Genomic DNA, 24,802 nt, shown 5'->3' with positions numbered 1-24,802 from the left:
AAGCTTAGGTTGTCAGGTCCATAATACAGTTCTTTTCCTTGTGCAGATGATCAGGATTTCTGAATTCTCTGATTATTAACAAATGTAATTGTTACTACATGTTTCTCCGTCAACAGCCGTGCTTGGTCATTTATCTGCTTTTTGTTCCCTTGGGTAGGATTCAGATATTGATCTCAAAGATTTCTTGTAGAACTAGAATGATTTAGTTACTCTACACAGAATTATTCCTTCACTGAAATGTCAAAGCTGGATTACATAACCATATACTGTCTAGAGGAGATGCATGCAGTACAAGAAGCATCCATGTTTACTGTTTTCTTATATGGCTTGATTTGAAAAGCTGAGGACTTAATTTACACAACTAGATTTGCTTTTAGTATCCTCCTTGCTTTTGACTGTATCTGTGCAATGCATGACAAGATTGTGCCCTCCCTCTGTATTAGTCACCCTCCCAGACTGAGTCATTATCTGTGTAAATGAAGCTTCCACCTTGCAAACAGTGAATAATTTTACACAGGTGAATAGGCTCAATGCTTATCAGGAACACTTGATTAATTTTTCATTAAAGTAATTAATGGTGTGAATTTAAAAGGGATTGGTTAAATGGAATTAAACTTTAGTGGAGAGAGTTTTGCTTCCAGTTAAAATGAACGTAACTGGGTTTAACATAATTCACTGAGATTTTCCATACAAGGATATATAAGTAATTTAACCAATTAACTTTAAAACTCAGTTTGGATTTGTTCTCTTATGCTTCCACACAGATCAGCTGACTTATCCATGCATAAGTCTGAATTTACAGCTACTTGCGTTAAAAGTATGAAAAGGTGGGATTTATGACACGCATTTATACCAGAAAAAGCCTCTTACACAGAAACAGTTCTGTCAACAAAGCACACCTTTTGGCAGCCTTGTTTATTTCACTTGGTAGTACGGGGGCAGGAATGATCAACGTGAACAAAAGAATGGTTTTGGCAGTATAAGCTACGTCCTCACTAGGAGAATCAATCAAAGAACAACACCCATGCAGCCATGCTAGTAAATCTCTTATACTATAGGTGTGATTTGAGGATGACAGAGTAAAGATTCAAACTACTGGACTGGAAAAGCATTTAAGTTCCTGAACTCAGGAAAGCAATAAGGAAGTAAGATCCATTTTTTAAGTTACTTTTTAGAGTACTGTGTAATTGATAGGAAGACTGTCATTGTTCAAGCAAAGTTTACTCTAAATTTTTGTATCCCTCGCTTTTTTCACAAACAAACCAAGGAATGCACCTGTACTATCTCCTCAGTTCCCCACTGGGCAAAAATACACATGGGCATGGGAAGGAAGTCTTTTCAGAATTCATGATTAAGCAACATTGGATCTTCATGGGCAGATGATTTACACATAACTACTGAGGGCAAACGGTTCTCCACATATTTTGTTACTGTGAAGTATACATCCTCAGATTTTAGGCCTAGAGTTGATGTCAGCATAAGAAATGCATTTTCATCTGTCTAGGGTAAATCTGAACTCTGATCTGAGCCTGGAGCCAGAGGATGTGGTAGAATGCTGCTGTGGTTCCATACAAACTGAATAGTAACAATTCACACTTGAAATTTGTAACACTAGCAGCATAAATTCATTCTTAAAGTGACTTTAAGGTTAAGTCTTCCTGCTCTGAAAGACAGGGAACTCGAGAAATCAGTTACCCAAGAACACAGAGTAAATATTAGAGCAGGGACCACAATTCAGAAGTCCTCAGTTCCCAATGTGATGCACAGACCAGTGGCTAAATGCAGAGGCCTGTGAGTTTTGCTGCACTAATCCTACTGTCCACACTGGACATGGTTTGCTACGTCTCACTAGGAGAAAGGTTTGTTAATCCGGTCCTTGAAGGGACTCCCGCAGTCTCACCACTGTGCAGCTGATGGGGCTAGCATGCTGGGATTCCACCAGGGAAACCTGAGGAGCCACAATTCAGATCACTGACCTGCCAGATGCTTCATACTCACAGTATCTACAGCATTAATGTTAACATTCTTTTTAAACAGCTTTTCCATGGTTTCCAAATTGTTCATTTTAGCAGCATGTTGAAATTGTCTCTCATCTGGCAATACTGTGGAAAAACATGATGAAAAAATTGTATTACTAAAAAAATAGCCATAACCAACTTAAGGGATGATGATACTGTTCTTACCTTCTGTTATTTGTCCTGATTTCATGTTATGACAATCATTCGCTTCTCATCACAGAAAGTGTTCCACGACTACATTTTTCTCTTCTAGAGACAACTGGCTGATGTTTCTAGTTTCAGTTTTTAAGTGCAAATAGAGGTAGACTTTTCACAGCATGCATTAGCATTATTTGCACTGCTCACAGGAACAGGAGTTCATTTATGAAGCTCCCGCCATCTAAATGGGTCACAAAGCATTTTACAGGAGTAGCAGTGAACAGTACAAACCGTAGCATTTATTTCCTGTTCTTGGAAAAGATAGTCTGTTTTACATAAAAAATGTATAGTGGTAACCAAATGGTATGACCCAATTGAAAAAAAAAACCAAACAAACCAGGATTTTTACGGGGGTGGGGGGGCGAAGGTGTGTACTTGAACTCAAAATTTAGCCACAATGTGGAATTCACCATTAAATTGGGACCTTCCTTTACTGTCTCAACCCAAAAATGAACATCTGTTTGGTCAACTAAAGCAGCTGCAGCATGCGTTTAGACACCTAATACTCAGTAACTCTGCAAAATAAAATTCCAGCATCTGATAACTGGTTTAGCTAACCTAGAGGTCAGAGTATGTTTTATGTTTCTACCTTAACAGTTAATTAATCAGTTAGAAGAAATTAGTGTAGCAGTTAAATCAGTTGCAAAAATGTTAGTAGATATTTTTAATTTCCTAGGATATCACAATTAAAAAGTAAACCACTTAGATATGGTTTGTCTAGAATATTTTGGCCTGAGAGCCACTTGTCCAATGATATCACCAAGGAGGACAATGCTCTCCGTTGAACTAGAAACTGCAGCAATTATCTGTTTCTTAGAGCCCTCTAATACAAATTCATCCTACAGCATTATCTCTAAGCTTACTAACACCTAATGAGAATACAGCTTGAGGCAGTATGACTGCAGAGCATACTAAGGAAAATCTGGACAGCATTCACTTAATTGCATTTTACATGTTACCTGTTATTATAATATCAGTGGGAATAATCACAGTTGTACTGTACAAAACGAGTTAGCAATGAAAATGGACACTTGCCAAGCTGTTTCCAGTTTTCCTATGATGTTATCCAAGCACCTCAAACAACAGAAGCATCCTTCCAAAAGTCTCTGGAAATCACAGAATATTACTTGCTTGTTTTACAACATGGGGGCACAGCAAAAAGAAAAAAAAAGGCAGCTGCAAACAAAAATGCACCCCTGGCATCTGTGACAAGACAAGGAGTGTGGCTGACAGCAAAATCAGCATCATAAACAGCGATCTCTGCAGAAAAAATGTCTCACTTGTAGTTCTTGTCATCTACACCCTAAAGAAATATCCAGCAGAGCTTTCCACTACCTTAATTTCAAACTCGGGTAAACCAATTGTCATGGGGTATCTTGCTCAAGGCAAATTTGTGGCAAACATGGAAACAAAATGTAGGGCACCAATTAGCTGCAATTAGTTACAATTAGGCCACATTCATTCCTACTGACTGCTGATGAACACACAGGCATGTATCTTACACAAGGATGCAAAGACAAATGCTGTTGCATCTCAGGACATTCAGGAATAATCCCAACAGTTTACTCACATTGTCTTCAAGAAACAAGAGAAAAATGTTTCTTTACTGTATCTGCATTGGCAAGGACATCTTTCTTGTACTTCTGACAAAGAATTAAAGACTGATCTTTTCTCTCCTGTCCAGACTACATATTTATGGAAGCTATCTATCCAAGCTGGGGTCTCCAGGATTTGGCACTCCTTACATTATTAGCAATCATTTTGTTTTCAAGTAATAGCAGCAGTTGATGACCTACTTGTGGCTGTCAGTCTTTTGGGGGGGGGGGGGAGAGTATTTTCTTTGGCTTCACACAAGATGCCTGGCTTATTGCCCTACAGGTTATATCATAGCTACATAATTATAACTATAAAACTATATTTATATTATAACTATAAAATAGTCATATCCAATTTTTCTTCTGAGCTAACCAAAAGTAGTAATTTTGTCAGTTGATTTGCCTTGTAGAGAGCCCTGTCTGCAGTGTCTTGAACATCCCAACATTTTCTCCTCTCTTGGAAGGGCAAGGAAGTAAAAAGATGCAGAAAAGTACACTGCTTTGCTGACCTGAAAACATGAAGTCTTCCTCAACAGAAACTCAAGCTTTGAGGTACCTTCAATTTTTCTTTCCTGGTATTCACGTTTTATTTTAGCGGCCTCAGTCTGTCTTTCAGTAATACCACAAATAAGGATGATGACTTTTCAGTACTCATAGGCAACAGAAATCTTTCCACCCCCTTATTTTTACTTTCCTGTTGTGGTATCCACAAGATTAAATCTGTTACTATCTCAGCAAGCACACGGAAAAAACCCAGGAATTGGCTGAAGAGTTCCAATAAAGTAAAACAGCAAAAATAATAACAATATTCAGATTAAAATGACAACAAAAATTATTATTACTATATTATTTCTAAAAATCAAATCATATATTTAACAGTTTGGTAATATTTTCAATGTTTTCTCTATGTTTTCTTGTTTGTTATTCAAAATAAAACAGTTAGGGCAAAGTAGGTATTTTTGTTAAGTCATAAGAATCTTTTTCTAAAATGATTGTTTTGCAGTTCAGGGAAGTCATGGGAAAAACTACCTATAGAGTCCAGCAGCAATATTTTGTTTCTTGTCTTTACCTGCCCTCTTTGCCAGCTTGGAAGCTGGAAGCACGGCCCAGGAGAACAGCTCCTGGCTGTCACGCTGTGACCACAGGACCGGGCCTCAGCAGGGTCTAACAATTACCGCTCGGTTTCCACAAATAACCCATTTTTACCAATTGCAGCCCACGCCAGAGCAGGCTGTTCTCTCACAAACCGGTCTGCGGGATGAAAGCTGGAGACCCCGCCACCGGGCGCCGTGCCACCGAGGGCGAGGAGGCCTGAAAGTCCTCTGCCTCCTGCTTGCCCCACAGAACAGGGGTCCCGATGGGCTACGAATCCACTGCCAGGGGCTCAGCCCGGCGGGTGCGACCAGAGCCGGCGGAGCCCCTCGGACAGCTTCGGGGGTGACGTTAAAAGCAGGGTGGGTGGGCAGTTTGCGGGACCCGTCCCTTGGAAGACGGACGTGCCAAACCCCAGCTCCCGATCCCACATCCCCACGTCCTCGCTAGCAGCTCGTGTTCAACCTCCTCCTGCCCCCGCCCCCATTTAGTTCTTCGGACAAGGCAGAAAGGGGGTTTGGGCGGGCCCCGCCATTCCGCTGCTGGGTCGCCTCGCCTCCGACCCCCGCGCACTCACGGCCATCATGGCTGGCTGCCACGGCTTCCCGCACGGCGTCCTCCTCGGCACCGAGCAGGCGGCTCAGCCCCTTCATCGCTGCCCTCAGCTTCTCTTCTTCCTCACCGGGGGGAAGGGGCCCCAGGCCTGGGCGCCGAGGGAGGTGCCCTGCGCCAGCGCCGACAAACCGGTTCCTGGGGTGAGCGGGGCCGGGGCTGGCAGCTCGCTCCCGGCACGCCCGCAGCAGCACCCCGGCGCTGGGCCGCCGTCCGGAGAGCGACAGGTGCGGAGCAGCTTTGTGAGCGTGTTTTAGAAGAAACCAGGAACTAAACGCACAGAATTTCTTGGTGCTAGCTAGGCACCAAACAGGGTCATCCGTGCACAACCCCCGCCAGGCCTTCTCTAGCGGGCAGCCTTACACGCACCCAGCAGGTTGCACCTACAAACGCACACACCCCACAGGTACGTGATCACGTTTGCTTCTCAAGTGCTTCCCAAATTATCGCACAAACAAGAGGCGCTTCTGCAAAGCTACGCCAGGAGAACGCGCACACAGACACAGGCAGGCATGGCAGCTCGCACAGCAGCCCCGAGCCCGGTGGCTTTGGCAATAGTCGCAGGGTGGTCATGCACCTCTCCCTGCAGGCTGAAGGTCATTTCAGGGGTAAAGTCCTCTTGGGAGTTATTCCCACCACTGTCAACCAGCGTTCACTCAACTGGAGACTGTCTCTGCACCCCTGCAAGCTTGACACAGCGTTGGGATGCGAAAGACTGAGGTGTTTCTGCTGTAGATTTGGGAAGAAATATGCACACACAGTACCAGTATTGATACAATCACAAGGCTCTTCAGCTGAACAATACTTTCATCTGCTTTTGTCCAAGTCCAGTAAAAATCAATACACTCATCCCCAAAGTTTCTGCTTTTGCGAACTGACATATTGAGATCCATCTAACCTACCTATTTCTCAACTTACTTTGAAGTCCACAGAATCACAGAATCACAGAATGGTAGAGGTTGGAAGGGACCTCTGTGGGTCATCTAGTCCAACCCTCCTGCCGAAGCAGGGTCACCTACAGCAGGTTGCACAGGACCTTGTCAAGGCAGGTCTTGAATATCTCCAGAGAAGGAGAATCCACAGCCTCCCTGGGCATCCTGTTCCAGTGCTCCGTCACCCTCAAAGTCCAGAAGTTCTTCATCATGTTCAGATGGAACTTACTCTGCTTCAGTTTGTGCCCGTTGCCCCATGTCCTGTCGCTGGGCACCACTGGAAAGAGTCTGGCCCCATCCTCCTGACACCCACCCTTCAGATATTTATAGGCATTTATTAGGTCCCCTCGCAGGCTTCTCTTCTTCAGGCTGAACAAGCCCAGCTCCCTCAGCCTCTCCTCACAGGACAGATGTTCCAGTCCCCTCACCATCCTCGTAGCCCTCCGCTGGACACTCTCCAGTAGCTCCTCATCTTTCTTGAAGTGGGGAGCCCAGAACTGGACAGACTACTCCAGATGGGGCCTCACCAGGGCAGAGTAGAGGGGAAGGAGAACCTCCCTCGACCTGCTGGCCAGACTCCTCTTGATGCACCCCAGGATCCCATTGGCCTTGGCAGCCAGGGCATGCTGCTGGCTCTTGGTCAACTTGTCATCCACCAGCACTCCCAGGTCCCTCTCCAGCAGGTCCACTCCAAGCCTGTACTGGTGCACTGGTCCACTGTTACTTCGGTCTACTTCAGCCAGCATTGGTATTTCATTTCATGTGGACAATGATTTTCTGAGACAGGGCATGAAAAGTGTTTAAAGTGACTAGCTGAAATTTTACTTTAAAAGTAACCTTTGATATTGCTAACATTTCAAAATAAATATTGGAAGAGCAGCTCCAAGAATGCAGGACTATCCATGTTCAGCCTTACACAACTGAAGACACACTTGAGTTCCTTCACCATAATTTTTTCTTTGTAACTGAACGACACAGTCATCTTTACTGCCAAGATTATTAACATTGTACATGTCTATGGTAAAATTAATCTGAGAGACTCAGAAGAGTTTGTAAACAGAACAAATTTGGATACAAAGATTCTGCTTATCATACCTAAAGAGATTTCACAGTTCTTTTCTCCTTTAAACATTTTTGATACAGTCAGGCTGTGATGTATAAGAATCTTTACACTTGACGCACCTTGGTCTGATAAGGCAGATTCGTCAACTGTACTTCCAGTAGATGAATGTTACTCAGCTGAAAAATATCTGTGAAAATGAACCTAGGGTGAGAAGAACAATTAACTGATTTAGCCATAGCTGAATCACAGGGGTTTCACTTTTACTTGCTTCCTGTGAGTCAAATGTTCCAGCAAAACTTCTTAAAAGAGTTTTATTTCTGTATGGCAACTAGGCTAGTAATATAGACGCACTGCCTGCAACGTTAATGCTTCTTTTTTGGTATGAGACACAAGAACAAAACTGTGGAATGATTAGGTTTGCCTACAAAGCTGGCTCCAAAGGAGGCACAGACTGGCCGCCTCATACAGACTATGAGTTATAGTGTAGATATTTGAACCAGCTGTTAGTTTCCAGTTCTAATTACTGTCCTACAGTACTATTTCACAGCATATTCCTTGTCTCTTAACTAACTTCATCAGTACAACTACACTTCATGTCCTCAAACTTTGCAAATAGCAAGTTTGCCACATTCTCTAGCCACTGCCCGCAACCCTGACTCATTGAAATGCCCCCAGCAACCTGCAGAAAAGACTGACTGCAGAAAGCAGCAGAGACGCAGAATCCAAACAACGTGCCGAGCAAGGGAGTACTGGAACATCTTCCTCGTCACAAAGCTCTCTCTGCCAGGAACTCAGAGAATATTTTTTAATATTTAAAGTAACAGTACTAATTAATACATAAGCATGTAGAACAAATATAAAGAAAAAGTCTAAGGTAAGACAAAAGCCTGTTGAAGACTGCATAACGAAGAAAGAGGAACAAACAAAAATTATGTCCTGCAAAGGAAGGTGAGATTTGAAGATAAAGTCAAGGTAGCACCTATTTTGTTTTTACTGAACTGTGTATTAATCTGTATTAAAACTGTACTTTTATTTAAAAGATGAAATTCTGCAGGATTCTGAATCCCGTGTGTGGCGCACAAATTGTTTGCCTGTGCCACAGCAGCAACTTACAGTTACCCTCACTCCTCCACTCCTCCCTTATGGTTACAGCTACCTGCTGCCACTTGCCTTTCCTTCTGAGTGGTAGTTACAACAACGACATGGAGAGGCCCAGTCTCAGCAAGTGCTCACATACACAAACTGCAATCAGAAGAGGCAGAGCAGAGACCCCCAGAATACCAAGTGGCCAACAAACTCGGGCACTGCAGGCTCCTCCCCTGGTTCACTTGTAGGTAGTACGATTCTTGGTGGCTCCAACCTTCTGCTTGGATCTGCGTACTACCGGCAGGGAAGACAACCCGCCTGACTGAACGGGGAGCTTTTGCTGGGACTCAGGAACAAAAGGAGGGAAGAAACAGCAGGCGACTCAAGAGGAGTACAGAGGTCTCGTTAGGTCATGCAGAGAGGAAATTAGAAAGGCAAAAGCCTAGCTAGAACTCAGGCTGGCCACTGTTGTAAGGGACAACAAAAAAATGTTCTTACAAACACATCAACAGCAAAAAGAGGGCCAAGGAGAGTCTCCATCCCTTACTGGATGCTAGGGGTGGGGGTGGAACATTGCCACCAAGGATAAGGAAAAGGCTGAGGTACTTAATGCCTGCTTTGCCTCAGTCTTTAATAGTCAGACTGGTTATTCCCATGGTAGTCAGCCCCCTAGAAGACTAGCCTGCTGGAGGACAGCAAAGGAGAGCAGAACAAACCTCCCATAATCCAGGAGGAAGCAGTTAACGATCTGCTATGCCATCTGGACACTCACAAGATTACGGGGCCAGACAGGATCCACCCGAGAGTGATGAGGGAGCTGGCAGAGGAGATGGCGAAGACATTCTCCATAATCTATCAGCAGTCCTGGCTAACAGGGGAGGTCCCCGATGGCTGGTGGATCGCCAGTGTAACACCCACCTACAAGAAGGGCTAGAAGGAGGATCCCGGGAACTACAAGCCTGTCAGCCCGATCTCGGTGCTGGGGAAGATTATGGAGCAATTCATCCTGAGTGCGCTCACCAGGCACGTGAAGGACAACCAGGGGGATCAGGCCCAGCCAGCATGGGTTCATGAAAGGCAGGTCCTGCTTAACCAATCTGACCTCCTTCTATGACCAGGTGATCCACCTAGTTGATGAAGGTAAGGCTGTGGATGTTGTCTACCTGGACTTTACTAAAGCCTTTGACACTGTTCCCCACAGCATCCTCCTGGAGAACCTAGCTTCTCATGGTTTGGATGGGTGTACTCTTCGCTGGATAAAGAACTGGCCGAATGTCCGAGCACAGAGAGTGGTGGCAAATGGAGTTAAATCCAGCCGGCGGCTGGTCACAAGTGGTGTTCCCCAGGGCTCAGCTTTGGGGCCAGTCTTGTTTAACATCTTTATCAATGATCTGGATGAGGGGATTGAGTGCTCCCTCAGTAAGTTTGCAGGTGACACCAAGCTGGGCAGGAGTGTTGATCTGCTCGAGGGTAGGAAGGCTCTGCAGAGGGATCTGGACACACTGGATCAATGGGCCGAAGGTCAACTGGGTGAGGTTTAACAAGGCCAAATGCTGGGTCCTGCACTTGGGTCACAACTCCATGCAACGCTACAGACCTGGGGAGGAGTGGCTGGAAAGCTGCCCAGTGGAAAAGGACCTGGAGGTGCTGGCTGACAGCCGGCTGAACATGAGCCAGCAGTGTGCCCCAGTGGCCAAAAAGGCCAACGGCATCCTGGCTTGGATCAGGAATGGTGTGGCCAGCAGGAGTAGGGAGGTGATCATGCCCCTGTAATCGGCACTGGTAAGGCCACACCTCGAATACTGTCTTCAGTTTTGGGCCCCTCACTGCTAGAAAGACATTGAGGTGCTGGAGCACCTCCAGAGAAGGGCAACACAGCTGGTGAAGGGTCTGAAGTCTTATGAGGAGTGGCTGAGGGAGCTGGGGCTGTTTAGTCTGGAGGAGGCTGAGGGGGGACCTTATTGCTCTCTACAACTACCTGAAAGGAGGTTGTAGTGAGGCAGGTGTTGGTCTCCTCTCCCAGGTAACTAGCAATAAGACGAGAGGCAATGGCCTCGAGCTGCATCAGGGGAGGTTTAGACTAGATATTAGGAAAAATTTGTGTACTGAAAGAGTGGTCAAGCACTGTAACAGGCTGCCCAGGGAAGTGGTGGAGTCATCATCCCTGGAGGTATTCAAAAAATGTGTAGCTATGGCACTTCAGGACATGGTGTAGTAGGCATGGTGGTGATGGGTTAACATTTGGACTTGATGACCTTAGCGGTCTTTTCCAATCCATGATTCTATGATTCTATACAATGTGAGAGAGAGAGACAGGGATATTAAACCATACCAACATGGATCAAGCTAAGGGCAGAGCAATTCAAGCCCAAACTCTGATCTGCTGATGCTCCTGCCTGTTACTGACACTTCAAAGTAAAACTTCTGCAACTCTAAGAACAAAATAGCATAAGCCAAAGTATTTATATATTCCCAACAGCTAATTCTCTAGAAATGATGATTCTGAGACACTCAGGCCAGACAACTAACAAACAAAACTGGTCATTGTGACATCCAACCCCAGTAAGACATTGCGTGGGCAAGGTATTTCAAAACTCACAAGTAAATGAAGATACTACTATAGATAGCAGTAAACAGATTCAATAGGAAAATGTTACTCCACTGCCTAAGTTTTTGGGTGCTGAGCATTTACAAGGTAAACTCAAGCAAGTCTTGTTCTTAGGGGGGCACGTCTATGACTGTCCCATTTCTGCAAAGCATCCTCCTTATAGACAAATGCTTTGTGGTCACACATATGCTGTCTGCATTCCTTTGTTCAGAAGTGGTGGAGAGAAGAACATTAAGGTCACAGAAATGCCATCCTTTTTCCCTATCATTCATTACTAAAAGAGAAATTCAAGATATGAATATATATGTATATATATGTCTACCTAAGACAGATACACTACACAAAAATTATATGTATATATATGTATATATATGTCTACCTAAGACAGATACACTACACAAAAATTCTTACCTAGATCATTCACGTGCTTCAGAACTGTGGATATATAGTCAGTGTGGAATGGCTCCCACACACGAAATAATTTAAACATTAAGTTAAACACTGCTATGAAGAAAATTCCAGATGCTAATGAAAACAGATTTTAAGGTCGATTATGTAACTTACACATACACTGAGAAAAATGCAAAACAAAAACATTGCTTACACAGTATTCTCCACAAGAACTGTGATGAAAAATCGTTCACAGAAGTTCATGAAAATACTTGATCATGTACCAAAAGCCTTCTTCAGATAGAAGCATTAATAAATGTGGTATAAGAAACTACAATGAATAGAAAAAAAATACTGTGTTTTGCATTGCAGTAAATAATTTACATGGAAAACATTAAAGTAATCTCACCGCGCACCTTCTGTAAATGCAGAATCACCCTTCCAAAAGGTATATTTTTACACACATCTCAAGAGACAGACATTTCTGGCTTTAGAATCACACTGTGAGTTTTATTTCCACATTAACTCTAGCATAATCCACAACTTTAACTTCATGACACCCAGACAACTCCATGACACTTTATTTTAAATAGATGGTAAGACAACTTCCCAGGCTAAGCCAAACTTCATTCATTTGTTAAAGCACTTGCAGCAATTTACTTTTTGCTAAGTAATGTGTAAGTAAATATACACATTTTGAAGAAATACACACAATGACAAGGTAATACTTAGATTTGACCCTTCAGTGAATCAGACAGAAATAACTAATAAAGGGACAGGTGTTCACTTTCTAAAAAGCAGTGGTAGCTTAAGTCACTGTTCCCTCAGTCGCTTGTATGTCTCTCCCACCAAAGGTTTCCAGTTCAAGCTGAATGCTCACTGACCTGGTTTAGAAAAAGTCAACTGAGTCAGCTTACATAGTCTGAACTAGTCCACCTGTTCTGGTCCAATGCAGGTAAGGGAGCACTGACATGAATTCATATGACAGAGCTGTGGGTAGAGTGGCATTTGGCAAACAAACAGGTGAGCAGGTAGAGATGGTGAGATCACTCTAGCAAGTCTGGACGTAAAAAAGCACGTTCTGAACTTAGCCTGGACATCTAAAACATATCAGGTGCACATTCGTTTGTTTAAAAAACAAGCAAACCCCAAAGTACTTCCAATACAGCCAAACAATGGAACAGATGCTTCTATTGTAGCCACTTCTTTTAAAGATTTTGCAATTAAAAAGCAGTTTATATTTCATACAGGGTTTGACACTGTTTGTGTAACTCATAAGAAACATGCTGTCATCATAAATTATTTGCCTGATAAATATTTAATTATAATAAAATGTCTATATTTAAGCAATTTGGTATGAACAGAAAAAATCTAGACAGAGTATTTTAAATATTTGCACTTTACAACTTCCTCCTTCCACACATGCACTCATATAATATCATTTATTCAGAAATACAAAATAATTGTAAAGAGAAAGACAGGTAAACAATAAGAAGGTTCAGCATCTTGCATATTTGCACATCACTCATATTATTATTGCACCACAAGACCTTTTACATAGAGTAGATTTAGTGCTACTGCCCAGTAACAATTTCACAGTTGTGAAGAAATTGAAGTTCTCAGTGTCTTCACAAAGGCCAAGGATCAAACAGCATTCATCTTACTAACCTGGAGGAATCCTTCATCAACAGGTTTATTAACATTTTTTAAAATCAGTGAAGTCATCCTGTAGCATCACAGTGAGTCCTTCAGGGCTGGTACATAAACTCTTACTGAAGTCATTTTCAGTGACAGTAATGAAAGCTTGACTGTGCTCTGATTTCTTGCTCTTTTCCTTTGAAACTATGAGACCAATCAATTTTTGTGTCCACTGAGAAAACAGGCATTCATAAGCCAAAATCAAGCAACGCAGCTCCTCTTTGTTATCACACAGCTAATTCTACAAATAAATTTGGTGTTGAACTGTCCAAGAAAGTGCCAGCCTGAGCTACTATGCCTACCAGGGACAACCAACAGAGAAGACAGCAGGTCTGGTGTGGGAAGAGGGCTTCCAGTAAACACAGTGTGGCACCCGAGATAATGATTCCTGCTTTCTAGGGAGCTTGCCCTACAGGCTTGTTCAACGGCAGCTCTAATCTCCCTGTCCTGTTTGTTGAACAGCAGAGAGAATTCATGAGGCTGCTCGTGACTTAACAAAGTTCCATGTATTCAATATAAATGAAGTGCTAGCAAATTTTGATTCTTGGAAACAACTGAAAAAAACCCCATTATTCTAGAAAAAGGAAAAAGTTACCTCAGTTATACCTCTGCTTCTACCTCAAACATCATGTTCCATTTACATAAGCATGTAATGGCTCCAAAGTGACAGGCATTTGAATCCTGCCTACCACCAATGCCCAATTAATTTACAGTCATAAAACACTATGAAATACTTCATACAGAATATGTTACTACACAGTCATTTAAAAAACATTTCAATTGTATGCTTGGAATTGCTTGACTTCGCCTTTTTTGATATTGACTGTGAAGTTGTTAGTCCAGACCTACAGTTAAAGAAAGAAAAAACCGGGTAAGAGATTAAAATACAAAATGCATACCTACATAACTTCTACAATGCTGAATATTTTTCTAAACTTTATTGATTTAAAATGAATTGTGTACTTGAGTTTCCAGAAAACCCTTACCTTTTTGTTCCTTGTGATGGATTTGTGCACTGTTGTCCTCTGCTTAAACCTCCTGAAAAGTAATTAGACACAACCATTAATTACTTCAATAAGAAAGAATGCTTCAGAAATTACATACATGGCAGAACTTTTAAAAGAACAGTTGTGGCTAAAGCTTTTCTTGCCTTTTTTTTTTTTAAAAAAACATAACTGAATTCAATATGTCTCAAAAAGCAGATATTTTATTATCTGCAGTTCGAGTACTGCAGTTTATATTAATACTTTTAAAAGATAAAAACAAAAAGCCTTTAGTTATATTGAATTCTAAGGGATTAATTGGAACCTTATTTGTTTTTCAGAACTATTTCAGCATAACATAGTTCATTTTTCAAGGTGGTTGCTGAAAACTATATTTTTAATTTTTTTACCCTGCAGAGGGAAAAAAGAATCTTTGTCAACAGTAAATTTTTAATTCACAACAAAGCCTGTTTGCACATGTAACAACAATAGTGCTTATAAAATTACCTGTGTAAAACACTCATATTGGAAGTCTTAACTGTGCTCTGATAATTCTAGCATACTAGCATTTTAATTTCCTCTGATAAAGCTCCCAAATCAGACTAGAGACAAGGTACTTTAAGCAGATACTTACCTACCTGCACACATCCTATAATCTGGCCAAAGACTAACTCTTCATTAAAAAGAGAAACTACTTGAGTAAATATGCTACTGGTTTGGCATGTTACAGGTGATATATTTTGCTAGAGGTAAAACAGGCTTGCAAGTTCCTGCCTTCATGCTTTAGTTCACCATCTCTCTGTTTTTGCCAGTACATTACATAATTGAACTTTTCTGTCAGCTGAATCTCTGAAACAATCCAGGTTGAAGACGTTTTCATTAATTTTCATATAAATCTCAGTGGCCTTACAAACACCCTTCTGAACATGGTTGGGGGGTAGCGAATACGCAATTAACAGAAATAAGCAGGAATTCCTATGTCACCATTGTGGCAAATGAGAATACACTGTGTAACTACCATCACATTCATAAATCTAGTCTGTAATGAAAACTGATTTAGTATTTTTTAAACACAGGTGTTCAATCTTACACAGGCCTTACTCAAATGAACTTGTTGCAAAAACCTTAAAGCCCTGAGAAGTTCGAAGTATACCGTTACCAAATTATTTTAATTGTACAAGCAGATACTTTAAATAATCAAATATTTCCTAATGCACATACTCACCAACTCTGTGTGAGCTTTCTGTATTGTAAGTCTTAGCAGGAAAATCTTTTTTTTCTGTCAGCTCCTGAATAAGGCCTTTATTTAAGCAGACATCCACATGTCTGTTAAATGACTCAAGACTGGTGGTTTTCTGTTCTGAATTACAAACTGGACAAACAAGAACACTGTCATCTTTGGCTTCAGAGGATGAACTTGTTTCTTTTCTATGTTCAGTCTTTTCAAAATGGTCTTCATGGTCTTGTGACATTCTTTTGGGGAAGAGACACTGTTTCATACACATATTTCTAGCAATATCACTGAGATTGCTAGGCTGTCTTTCTCTATGAGGTTTATCAGGTATTATCTGAGTGAATTTTTCTGTATTATTGCTAGTAGAGTGGTCAGGTGTACTTGCAGACTGGTCTGCTCCTGCTAATTGATTTGCTTTATTTTTTCGACATTCATCAACATTTTCATTTTCACATTGTGGAAGAAAGTTAAGTGTATTTTCTCTTGCATTGTGATCCTTGGATAGTTTCACAGGATCTTTAACAAGAGTCCCATTGAGGCATTCATCAATATGCCTGTTAAGCTCTTCCAAATTATTGCTGCTTTGCTCCTCAAAGCAAACAGGGCAAGTGAAGATCTTACACACATTAGAATTCTGGAAGTCTGTGACTTTCTTTGTTTTTTCCACAAGATTTGCTGACGATTTCCTGTCATCAAAGAGCTGCTTACCTACAGTTTCATTTGGAGCAAGATTCTCACTCTTTAGTTGCCTTGCAGCTCGCTTTTTATCAAAAAAACTCCCTCTGGGAGATGCTTCTGATTTTTGTGTTTGGTTACACTTCCCTGGCTGAAGCCTTAGAAAACTGCTTTCTTCTCCTGATTTTAAGAAACTCATAATGCTTTTCTGCTGGTACTTCTTCTCTTCTTCGCTTAGAAATCCTGATACTCGTACACCTAATGATGGAAAACAAACTTATAATACCATTTCTATAAAAACTCGATACTTATTCTTCATTAACACCTTTTGAGGTATACATCCACTCAACAGAAGTGCATTTAACCTCCAAATGGCGGCTATACTACCTGCAAATGCTAACAATGGATCACGAGGTCCATCAAATTTTAGCAGACCTGAACACCTGCCCAACCATATTATTGATTTCAATACCCATGAAGTTTAACTGATTGCACCATGACATGAGAGTATAAACTTAATATAGTTATCCAGAATTCAGTCAGATAGAGAGCTTTGCACTAAGCTTCTCCACCAAAATATTTTTTTCTTCATCGCATTCTAAAACATAGACAAGTAAGTTTTATACATCACTGAATGGCTCAAGCAGAATGTATAAGCACCTGAAACACACAGATCAGAATTGAAACACAAGAGTTTACTTTTGACATAAATTTTCAAATCTCTTGCAGAATATAGCATCTTCAACCTATAAGCACTTTTCTTTAAAGCATTTGTTTCTAAAAGAGGTTATGGGCAGAAACTACCTGTTGTTGTGGTGCAAAGCAGATTTAAAAGCTCTTTTAAGGCAGCTGAATTAAGCACTGCTGTGTTAAGATTCTACTCTGATGCCAACGTGTATGTTGTTCCTGGGCTAACAGGTGGTAAGAAAAGTACACCCTCAATTAGTAAAACATTCCTGAGTCACCACTCAGCACTCCAGTCTTGCTTCACTTTGCCAAAACTACCAGGGTAACGGAGAAAGGATAAATCCATTTATACCAATTTTACTTTAGAGTATGGTCTATTACTTTTATAGACCATAAGATATAACTCCGAAAAGGAAGAATGAGTTTGAAATATTTTACCCATAAGTCTTATCCGTAAAGGGTGAGGAGCAACACTATCAATTTCTGTTCCTAACAAGTCTTTAGCAACAGCAAATATTTCCTCCTCAGTAGAAACAGAAGACAGCACAGTTGAAGCTCTTGTTTTTACTTCAAAGTTCACATTCTTTAGCTTCAAGGTAACAGTTTTACCCTAGGGGGGGAAAAAGAAAAATAAAATTAAAAAAAAGGTTAAGCGTATCATACACATCACAGAAGCAATTATTATGTAGCATCTATGTAAGGGCCCTAAAGCCATAGCCAAGACTGTGTGCTTATCTACAGCACTTCCAAGAATTTGTCTGCAAGATTCTGCACTTGCTCCTAAACCGCTGCCGAAGTTGAACTCTCTGAACTGGGTCATTTGGCTATGGTTCCCTGCAGACCATCTGACACCAGGACATGTTCAACAGATTTCATGCTCTGGCTGCAGTCGCAACTTCTACCCTATCTACAAAAATATTATTTCCTCATTTGGAAACTTTCAGTGCCAGATTTCTTAACTTTGCTGGGAAAACTACTAAGGATGTATAAGTGATATCCAAATAAGGATTTCCTGAAAACTTCCTTCCTCCTGCATGGTGCTATCAGAGCCACACACACCACCTGTGGTTGGCACGGATACTCCCCTGGCAATACCTTTCCAAACTGTTTGTGTGATTTAGCAAGTCCATCCAAATGTAAATAAATGGCACTCCTTTTGTTCTGGTGTCTTTGCAAGCTTATTCCTTTGTCCTGCTTAGCTAATGATTTCCCTTTCAACCTGCCATCTTTTGAGACAATCTTTTACAGCTGAAAAAGAGTAATCACAATTCTTTTAGGTCTTGAACGTTATTCCTTGCTTTACGATAAAGACCTCCACAGAAAAGATGAACTATTCTTTCCAAACGATAAACAGAAACTGGGGAGAAGCAATATGGGGACTGTTCCTACCATTCATACCACTGAACAGTATGAATAACTTGTCAGCAAGTTTGGGACAAGTTAAATTCTTAAAATACCGATTATTGACTGGATCCTGTATGAATATGGGAGAGATACACAATGTTTTAAATACATTTATATTACATGACTGACCAAAGCACAGCTCATACACTATCAGCTCTATTATTTGTTTTTAAATATTGCTTTTAGCATAAAATGTTTATGCTAAGTAATTGGTTAATTAGCTTAATTTTTTCCACACATATTATTAGATAGCTACATGAACAATATCAAAATGCTGCCTAAATCATTCTAAATATCTGCAAATTAAAGAACGCATACTTCTGAAGATAGACTGAATGGTAAGATGCTGCTGAAAGCATTCACACTAACATTGCATTCGGTAAGTAGGAGTGCAAAGCGTTGTCTTTTTGCAAGTAAACAGAGAATAATATATATACCTTAAGTCCTTCTTTCTGTAGCTGTTGAGCAAGGTCTCTGCAAAGTTCCTGACACAAGCTGTACTGGTCTTCTGCTGTGTTTATTTCACTGAATGTTCTAAGATAAAGACATGATCTTTGTTTCAGTATGCAGCCTAAAATTTGTTCAGTGGCTGCCATCTAAAAGTATTTTTTGTACAGTTAGACAAAACTGTATCAGAAGAAGGTTGTATAGGTTTTAGGATTTACTTCAAGGAAAGAATAATATTAATACAAGTATTAGAAAGATTTGTGCACATCTATGTGTTTCAAAATGTTTGCAAAGCCCTTTAAACAATGAAATAATTTGGCTTTCAATTTTTCAGGCACTATTTGAAAATGTATCAGATTTAAAGTCATCAATGCTTAAATGTTTGCAAGGGAGAATACTAACACCAACTGAATTCATGGAGCCAGCCAAGTTATTTGTATTTAATCTCCTTTGTACAGTGCTGTGTAACATCAGAAGAAACAAAGGATTAGAAAGTCAACATCAGAGCCAAGTATCAGAAACAAATAATGCAGATGCTAAGAAAAAGATACCAGCTGGGATAATTATGTTTAGCCTCAGAGGAGGAAAAACTATCTTTCTGCCAAAAACGTTGCTAACTGCCTTTGCTAGAACTTCTTACCATGGGAATTACAGTATTTTTTTTTCTATTATGCATCTGCTTTTTAGTAATAACATGAGAGGAAAGGCAACCTTCAGTTATTAGTGGTTTTAAGAGAAGCAAGAAGCAAAACTCACAGGCGCCAGACGCTTTTGGAAAGGTCTCACAGATTCACTGTTTCACGCAAGGCTTTACATTTACGAGCGTAAAGTCCCTATAGTTACAGTGGATTTCACATCTCTAAGTTACATGCAGGTTTACCTGATCGTATTGAATAGTCATCCTCTGTTCTGATCCACATTCCCCTAAGAATGTTTGCATGCTGCCAAACTCACAGGATGAATATTTTACTATGGGTCCCAGGCCATTATCCAAAGACTAACTCATTCTGTCCTAGCAATACTGCAGTGATTTATATCATTGCAGTACTGCAGTAACTGGGAAGCTCTAAAAGTCCTAAGTCTGGAAGGGGCAGGACAGAGAGAACACCTTTTCAGGCCCATCCCATCCCCCCATATAACCTAGTTTCATGATCTCAGCAGCCCATTGAGGTTTCTAGTCTAAAACCTTTACCTTAGGGAAAACAGAACTAAGAAAGCAAATCAGAAAGGTACAACAGGCTACCCAGATTATCTATCTGCCTGCAAACCAGCACAAGACTACAGCCATAAATTTCTCAGCTATGGTGGTACCAAACCTTACAGGACTTACTTAAGCTGCCCAGAACTATTAAGTCTCAATCAGACTAAGAATCTTTTCTCATCTTCTTTTCTAAGAAAAGACAACACATGACAGTAGGGATAATTATTACAGTGCTCTACAGGTTCTTCTTGCAGTATATCCTTTTAAAAACAAACTTCTGGAGATGACATACACCACCTTCTTAAGGTACTTTACACTGGAAAACACTTCAAAGTTAGGAAGTGTAACCAATTTTAGTTAACCATGCAAAATTGTTGTCTGCTTTGCAAGTCTACCTTATGCTAGACTTGCTATGCATGTGACTGCAGGCTACTAGACCGATATTGACATCAAACTGGAATATATAAAAAAATACAAGCCCTTATATATTTCCACCCTGTATTATGGCTTAAAGACCACTTTGATGCATTAAAGGCATTAGGAGAATCAGGTAAGAAAATAGAGCACACAAACCAACAGAAGTACCTCCACAGTATTCTGACACCAAGGGAAAAAAAGAAAGCTGGAATCTGATTTAGTGAGCTTGTTGTATATACCCTTCTTTAACACATACAAATACACAAGGAAATTATATGACTAAGAAAAGTATATGCTACTTGGCATTAAGTAGGTTTAGTGATTAATGTAATTTGTTTTCAATATTAGAGGCATACCTTTCAGTGCTCATACTTTTTCTCTCTCCATCCCTTTAAAAAGAAAAACAATTTATTATACTCACTTTACCTAAAACTGTTATCTTTTCCATAAACTCTGAATTAATTGATCATGCTTCAATAACTAACAGCAGTCTCTTCTATGAAATCTGAATGTTAACTTTTTCTAAAAATCTTGTACATCAAGTTTAAGCAAGCAGAAAATGGAGAACATCTTTTCAAAAAGCTTTTAACTACCATAGATGAAGTAAAGACATAGATCAGCCACAGATGTCAATAAGCAGTTTTTAAAAACAAAAAAACAAACCAACAAACTTCCCTCTCGTATCAGGAGTCTTACTTAAAAATAAAACTAACCACAAATCCTTTGCTGTCTCACCTAGCTGTAACTGTGAAGCAGTGCTATTAAAATCCTGAACATACTATGTTTATTTGCATATTTGTTTATCTGAGGAATTAGTTTGCTTTCCATCTAAATTACGGCCCATGTTAAGGGTGATGTGTTAAGGCTTTTTTGTATTTGTTTTCTCTTTTCCAGTTTTAATTGAGCACCTTTTAACAACTCTGCTGCAGATAAGGAGTTCCTCTGAGCATTTTTTTTTTAGGTCCTTCCTCTGTTTTTAAGTGTTAGGAATAACAAATTTGGTATCCTCAGATTTTCCTAAAAGAAGGTTGTCAAAGACAATGACCATAAGATGAACCATTTACTGAGTTCTCAGATGTTGGTACATTAAGGGTTATCTTTCTCCACACTAAAACCACTGAAATCAAGTTGGTGCTAATAGAAACAAAACCAAGAAACAAATTTCTTTGATAAAATCATTACAAACGTGTTCCCCTTCACAACAATAATCTTGGCTTTTGAAGAACTCTTTTTTTTTTTTTCTTTTGTTTTTTTTAAGGTACTGGGAGATTTCCCAGACTATACAACACCTAAACAGGGTGAACAAGGGGAGAGAGTGCACCAGTTATTAAAGGACCATTTGAGGTTGCATTATCTTAACAGAAACAAATATTTGGAACACCACGTTTTACCTTTTATCAAGTCACCTTCACAAAGTCAGTCTTACTACATATCTTGTTTCAAGTCAACATATTTTCGTAAAGAAAAAAAAAAACAACACAAAGATTTGTGCTAGCACATTACTAGTCTACAAACTGCTAACTGTATGTATTATTTTGTAGTTAAATGGAAAAAATGGGAGAGCTATTACTGTCAGAGAAGTAACACAAATAATACAGAATAGGTCTTGCAGAAGTACATAAGACACTTTGGAACTCCTAATGAAATCAAATCATTGTGAAGGCATTTTTATGCAGAATTTCAGCACTTTGGGAAGGATCAAAGAGTATTTAAGGAAGGAATATTTAAAAGAAAGGACTCGATCCTAAATTAAGACTGTTGGTTACACAAACAGCAAAATGCCATGAGGTTTTTTTTAAGAACAAGTGTTCCATGTTTGTATCCAGGACAGGCTTAGAAATGACACATATTATTGAAAAGATGTATTCACTAGCAAGACTGATTTCTCCCCTCCCAAACAGGAGGCTACAAAGCCATCAAATCAGTATGAACCTTAAAGGAACAGATACAAAGAAAGATACAAAAATCTTCAGTTCTATTCCAGCAAATTCACAAGTCGATATTACAAATATGTACATAAACATGATAGGAGACACAGAAACTTCACTTACTTCCATTGGAAATCTGACAATTTACCACCAGGGAAGATCAGATAACACTGCGATTTTCCTTACAATCGGGTAGTAATAAAAAACAATGAATATTTGTTGTTTTTATAGAAGAAACAGGACTGAACACCTCTGTTTAGGATAACTCATTTCTATTTAGCTATTTCAGTAATTATGAGGTTATCCTGAATGATACTGACTTGACTTCTTGATATACACTTATGCACAACTTCTCTGAAAGACTTTTTGTCATAAATTGGACATGGCTGTACAAATTCTAATGTTTGGCTGTTGTGTACACCTTAGTCATAACAACAACAGGTATCACAGTTCTTTAAAAATATATTAAACAAACCAATTTTTCATAGTTATGTCAATGAAGCGTGTTTTAAAATGTACAGTATGTAACATACACAACAAAAAATTTAGAAAAATGTAAACGCAGGAGAAAATACCCCAAAACATACTTATCCAAACGTGTTGAACCCAAACCAAGGGAAATATCCAAGAAATTATGCCACGATGCTTCTGAAAAAAGAAGAGAAAGCAGTGCCCTCTGCTGGTAAAGTTCTGAGCAAGTCACAATTCCAAGGGCTTTTAACATCTTCTCTGTTACTTTTCCTATACCTGGTACCTGAAAAAGAGTAAGTAGTATTATGTTGGAAATTTTCCATTTGCAGATCCAATACCCAGATCAATTTAAATCAAACACAAGAGGGCAGATTACCTAGAAAAGTGTACTTCTTCAGTAGAAATACTGCTTTTAGAACATAAGGAACACACATGATTGCAGGGTAAATGTCATGGTATTTCTTACCTTTCTAATGGGCAAATCTTTTAGGAAGCCTAGCACTGCTTGTCTTTCAGGAGCAATTCTGTATTGCCCATTAGGTTTATTACGATCACTGCACATTTTTGCTAACATTGTATTCGGTGCTATTCCTTAAAAACAAAGAAACAAAACCTGTATTTTTAAAAAGTACAAGACAAAGTTTAATTTCAACTGTCCAGTATTTCAAAGCACAAGAGTAGCCTACACATTTGGCAAAGACTAAACATAAGCAAAAAATGACAATAACTGATAACCAGATTTGTTACAATTCTGCAAAATAAATTTGTAATAGATATGTGAGAACTTAAATACACGTGGTAGATTAAATATAATGGATGAACCAGATAAGGCGTACCTCTATTTCAAGGCAGTCAGGGTAACACAACATGCACTAATCAGACAACAGGGTTAAATAACAAGTGTTCAAAAATAACATCAGTTACATGATTGAACGGTTTCATGCTAGTGATTATGGTAAGACAAAAGGAAATGCTTACAACAGCAGTTGCAATGAATGCTTAATGGGAAGGAGATACTTCTCCCTTGTATTTCAGCAAAATGACTAAATTAATTTTGACAAAATTTACCAAATTAAAGTCTTCTGTGCACTACCACTGCTATATAGTCATTTGGAAATATGTATACATTTCACTGACACTGGTAGGGATGAGGAGGGATTGCTCTTTTCTACGAAATCAACTGTTTTCACAAATGAACTCTGGAATTGGTTTAGCAAGAAAAATAGAATTATTCTGTACTATGGCCCTAATGGTCTAAATTTTGATTCACTTACTGATATAACATATTATTCAAGAAGGTAAAAGTAATTCTATTTGTTACTGATTATCAGTATTTTTTCAATTAGCCTCGCAACTGTTCTTTATTTTTGGGCTTAAAACTCCTGGTGCACTTATAAAAGCCATGTCTGTTTTCTAAACACTAACTTACCCTTAGGAACACAAGATTTCAGTAGAAGAAAATTATTATTTTGCTACCACTCATAAGATAACATATATGGGAGGTGGGGTCTCATCCTGTTTCTTGGTACTAGTTGTTCCTTTACCTCTGCTTACATTCAGCACTTCACTGGCATTCCACATCTGCTTTATAACGCTCAGTCCTCCCCGATGCCTCACTGACCTGGTTCACAAAGCAGTCCGCATGGCTTTGAAACTAAGTCGCTAGGGACATATGCTTTTTTTAGTGACTTAATCCAGATTATTATCAAAACAGCTGAGACTTACAGGTAGGTTGCCTGAAGTCAAAAGACGTAAAACTCCAATGGTAAATATTAAAAAGCTAGTAAATAGTTTATTAACTTCAACACGTTTACTTCTCTGAGAACTAACTTTTTAACAAATTTTGGTATTGCCTTAAGCAAGGAACGGTGTGGACAACTGTTAGAAATACTTAATGATACGGATCTGCTATTCAAACCAACAGCAGTTTAGCAACCATGACAAATTTCACTATGACCACAGGCTTACAAAAACAATTTACATGAAGCACTAAAACAACAAACACCAGTGCTAAGATTAGCTCCTAAGTGCACTGGCCATTCTTCCACACCACTTCTATTTCA

General features: G+C 39.8%; 2 protein-coding genes across 9 annotated transcripts in view; both read right to left on the bottom strand.

Moving 5' to 3' along the window:
• ANKDD1B (ankyrin repeat and death domain containing 1B) overlaps positions 1 to 5,556 on the bottom strand; it is a 30,463-nt gene extending 24,907 nt beyond the window's left edge. The window contains exons 1-2 of the mRNA XM_075411103.1: positions 5,481 to 5,556; positions 1,999 to 2,102 (exon numbers count right to left, since the gene is read on the bottom strand). Coding sequence (XP_075267218.1) covers positions 1,999 to 2,102; positions 5,481 to 5,556 — 180 coding nt within the window. The remainder of the gene's footprint in view (positions 1 to 1,998; positions 2,103 to 5,480) is intronic.
• A 6,519-nt stretch (positions 5,557 to 12,075) lies between these two features.
• Positions 12,076 to 24,802, bottom strand: part of POLK (DNA polymerase kappa) — a 35,354-nt gene continuing 22,627 nt past the window's right edge. For 7 of the 8 annotated variants that reach the window (XM_075410852.1, XM_075410857.1, XM_075410853.1 and 4 more), the window contains 8 exons: positions 23,206 to 23,330; positions 22,856 to 23,022; positions 20,697 to 20,729; positions 18,713 to 18,809; positions 17,310 to 17,481; positions 15,501 to 16,442; positions 14,279 to 14,330; positions 12,076 to 14,137 (listed from right to left, as the gene is read on the bottom strand). In XM_075410852.1, coding sequence (XP_075266967.1) covers positions 14,053 to 14,137; positions 14,279 to 14,330; positions 15,501 to 16,442; positions 17,310 to 17,481; positions 18,713 to 18,809; positions 20,697 to 20,729; positions 22,856 to 23,022; positions 23,206 to 23,330 — 1,673 coding nt within the window. In that variant the 3' untranslated portion in view covers positions 12,076 to 14,052. The remainder of the gene's footprint in view (positions 14,138 to 14,278; positions 14,331 to 15,500; positions 16,443 to 17,309; positions 17,482 to 18,712; positions 18,810 to 20,696; positions 20,730 to 22,855; positions 23,023 to 23,205; positions 23,331 to 24,802) is intronic. The other variant, XM_075410859.1, reaches the window with a different exon arrangement.

The sequence above is a fragment of the Opisthocomus hoazin genome, chromosome Z (genome assembly GCF_030867145.1).
Source record: "Opisthocomus hoazin isolate bOpiHoa1 chromosome Z, bOpiHoa1.hap1, whole genome shotgun sequence".
NCBI lineage: Eukaryota > Metazoa > Chordata > Aves > Opisthocomiformes > Opisthocomidae > Opisthocomus > Opisthocomus hoazin.
Note: the sequence above shows the minus strand (reverse complement) of the source record. Positions and strands in the feature narration are given on the sequence as shown.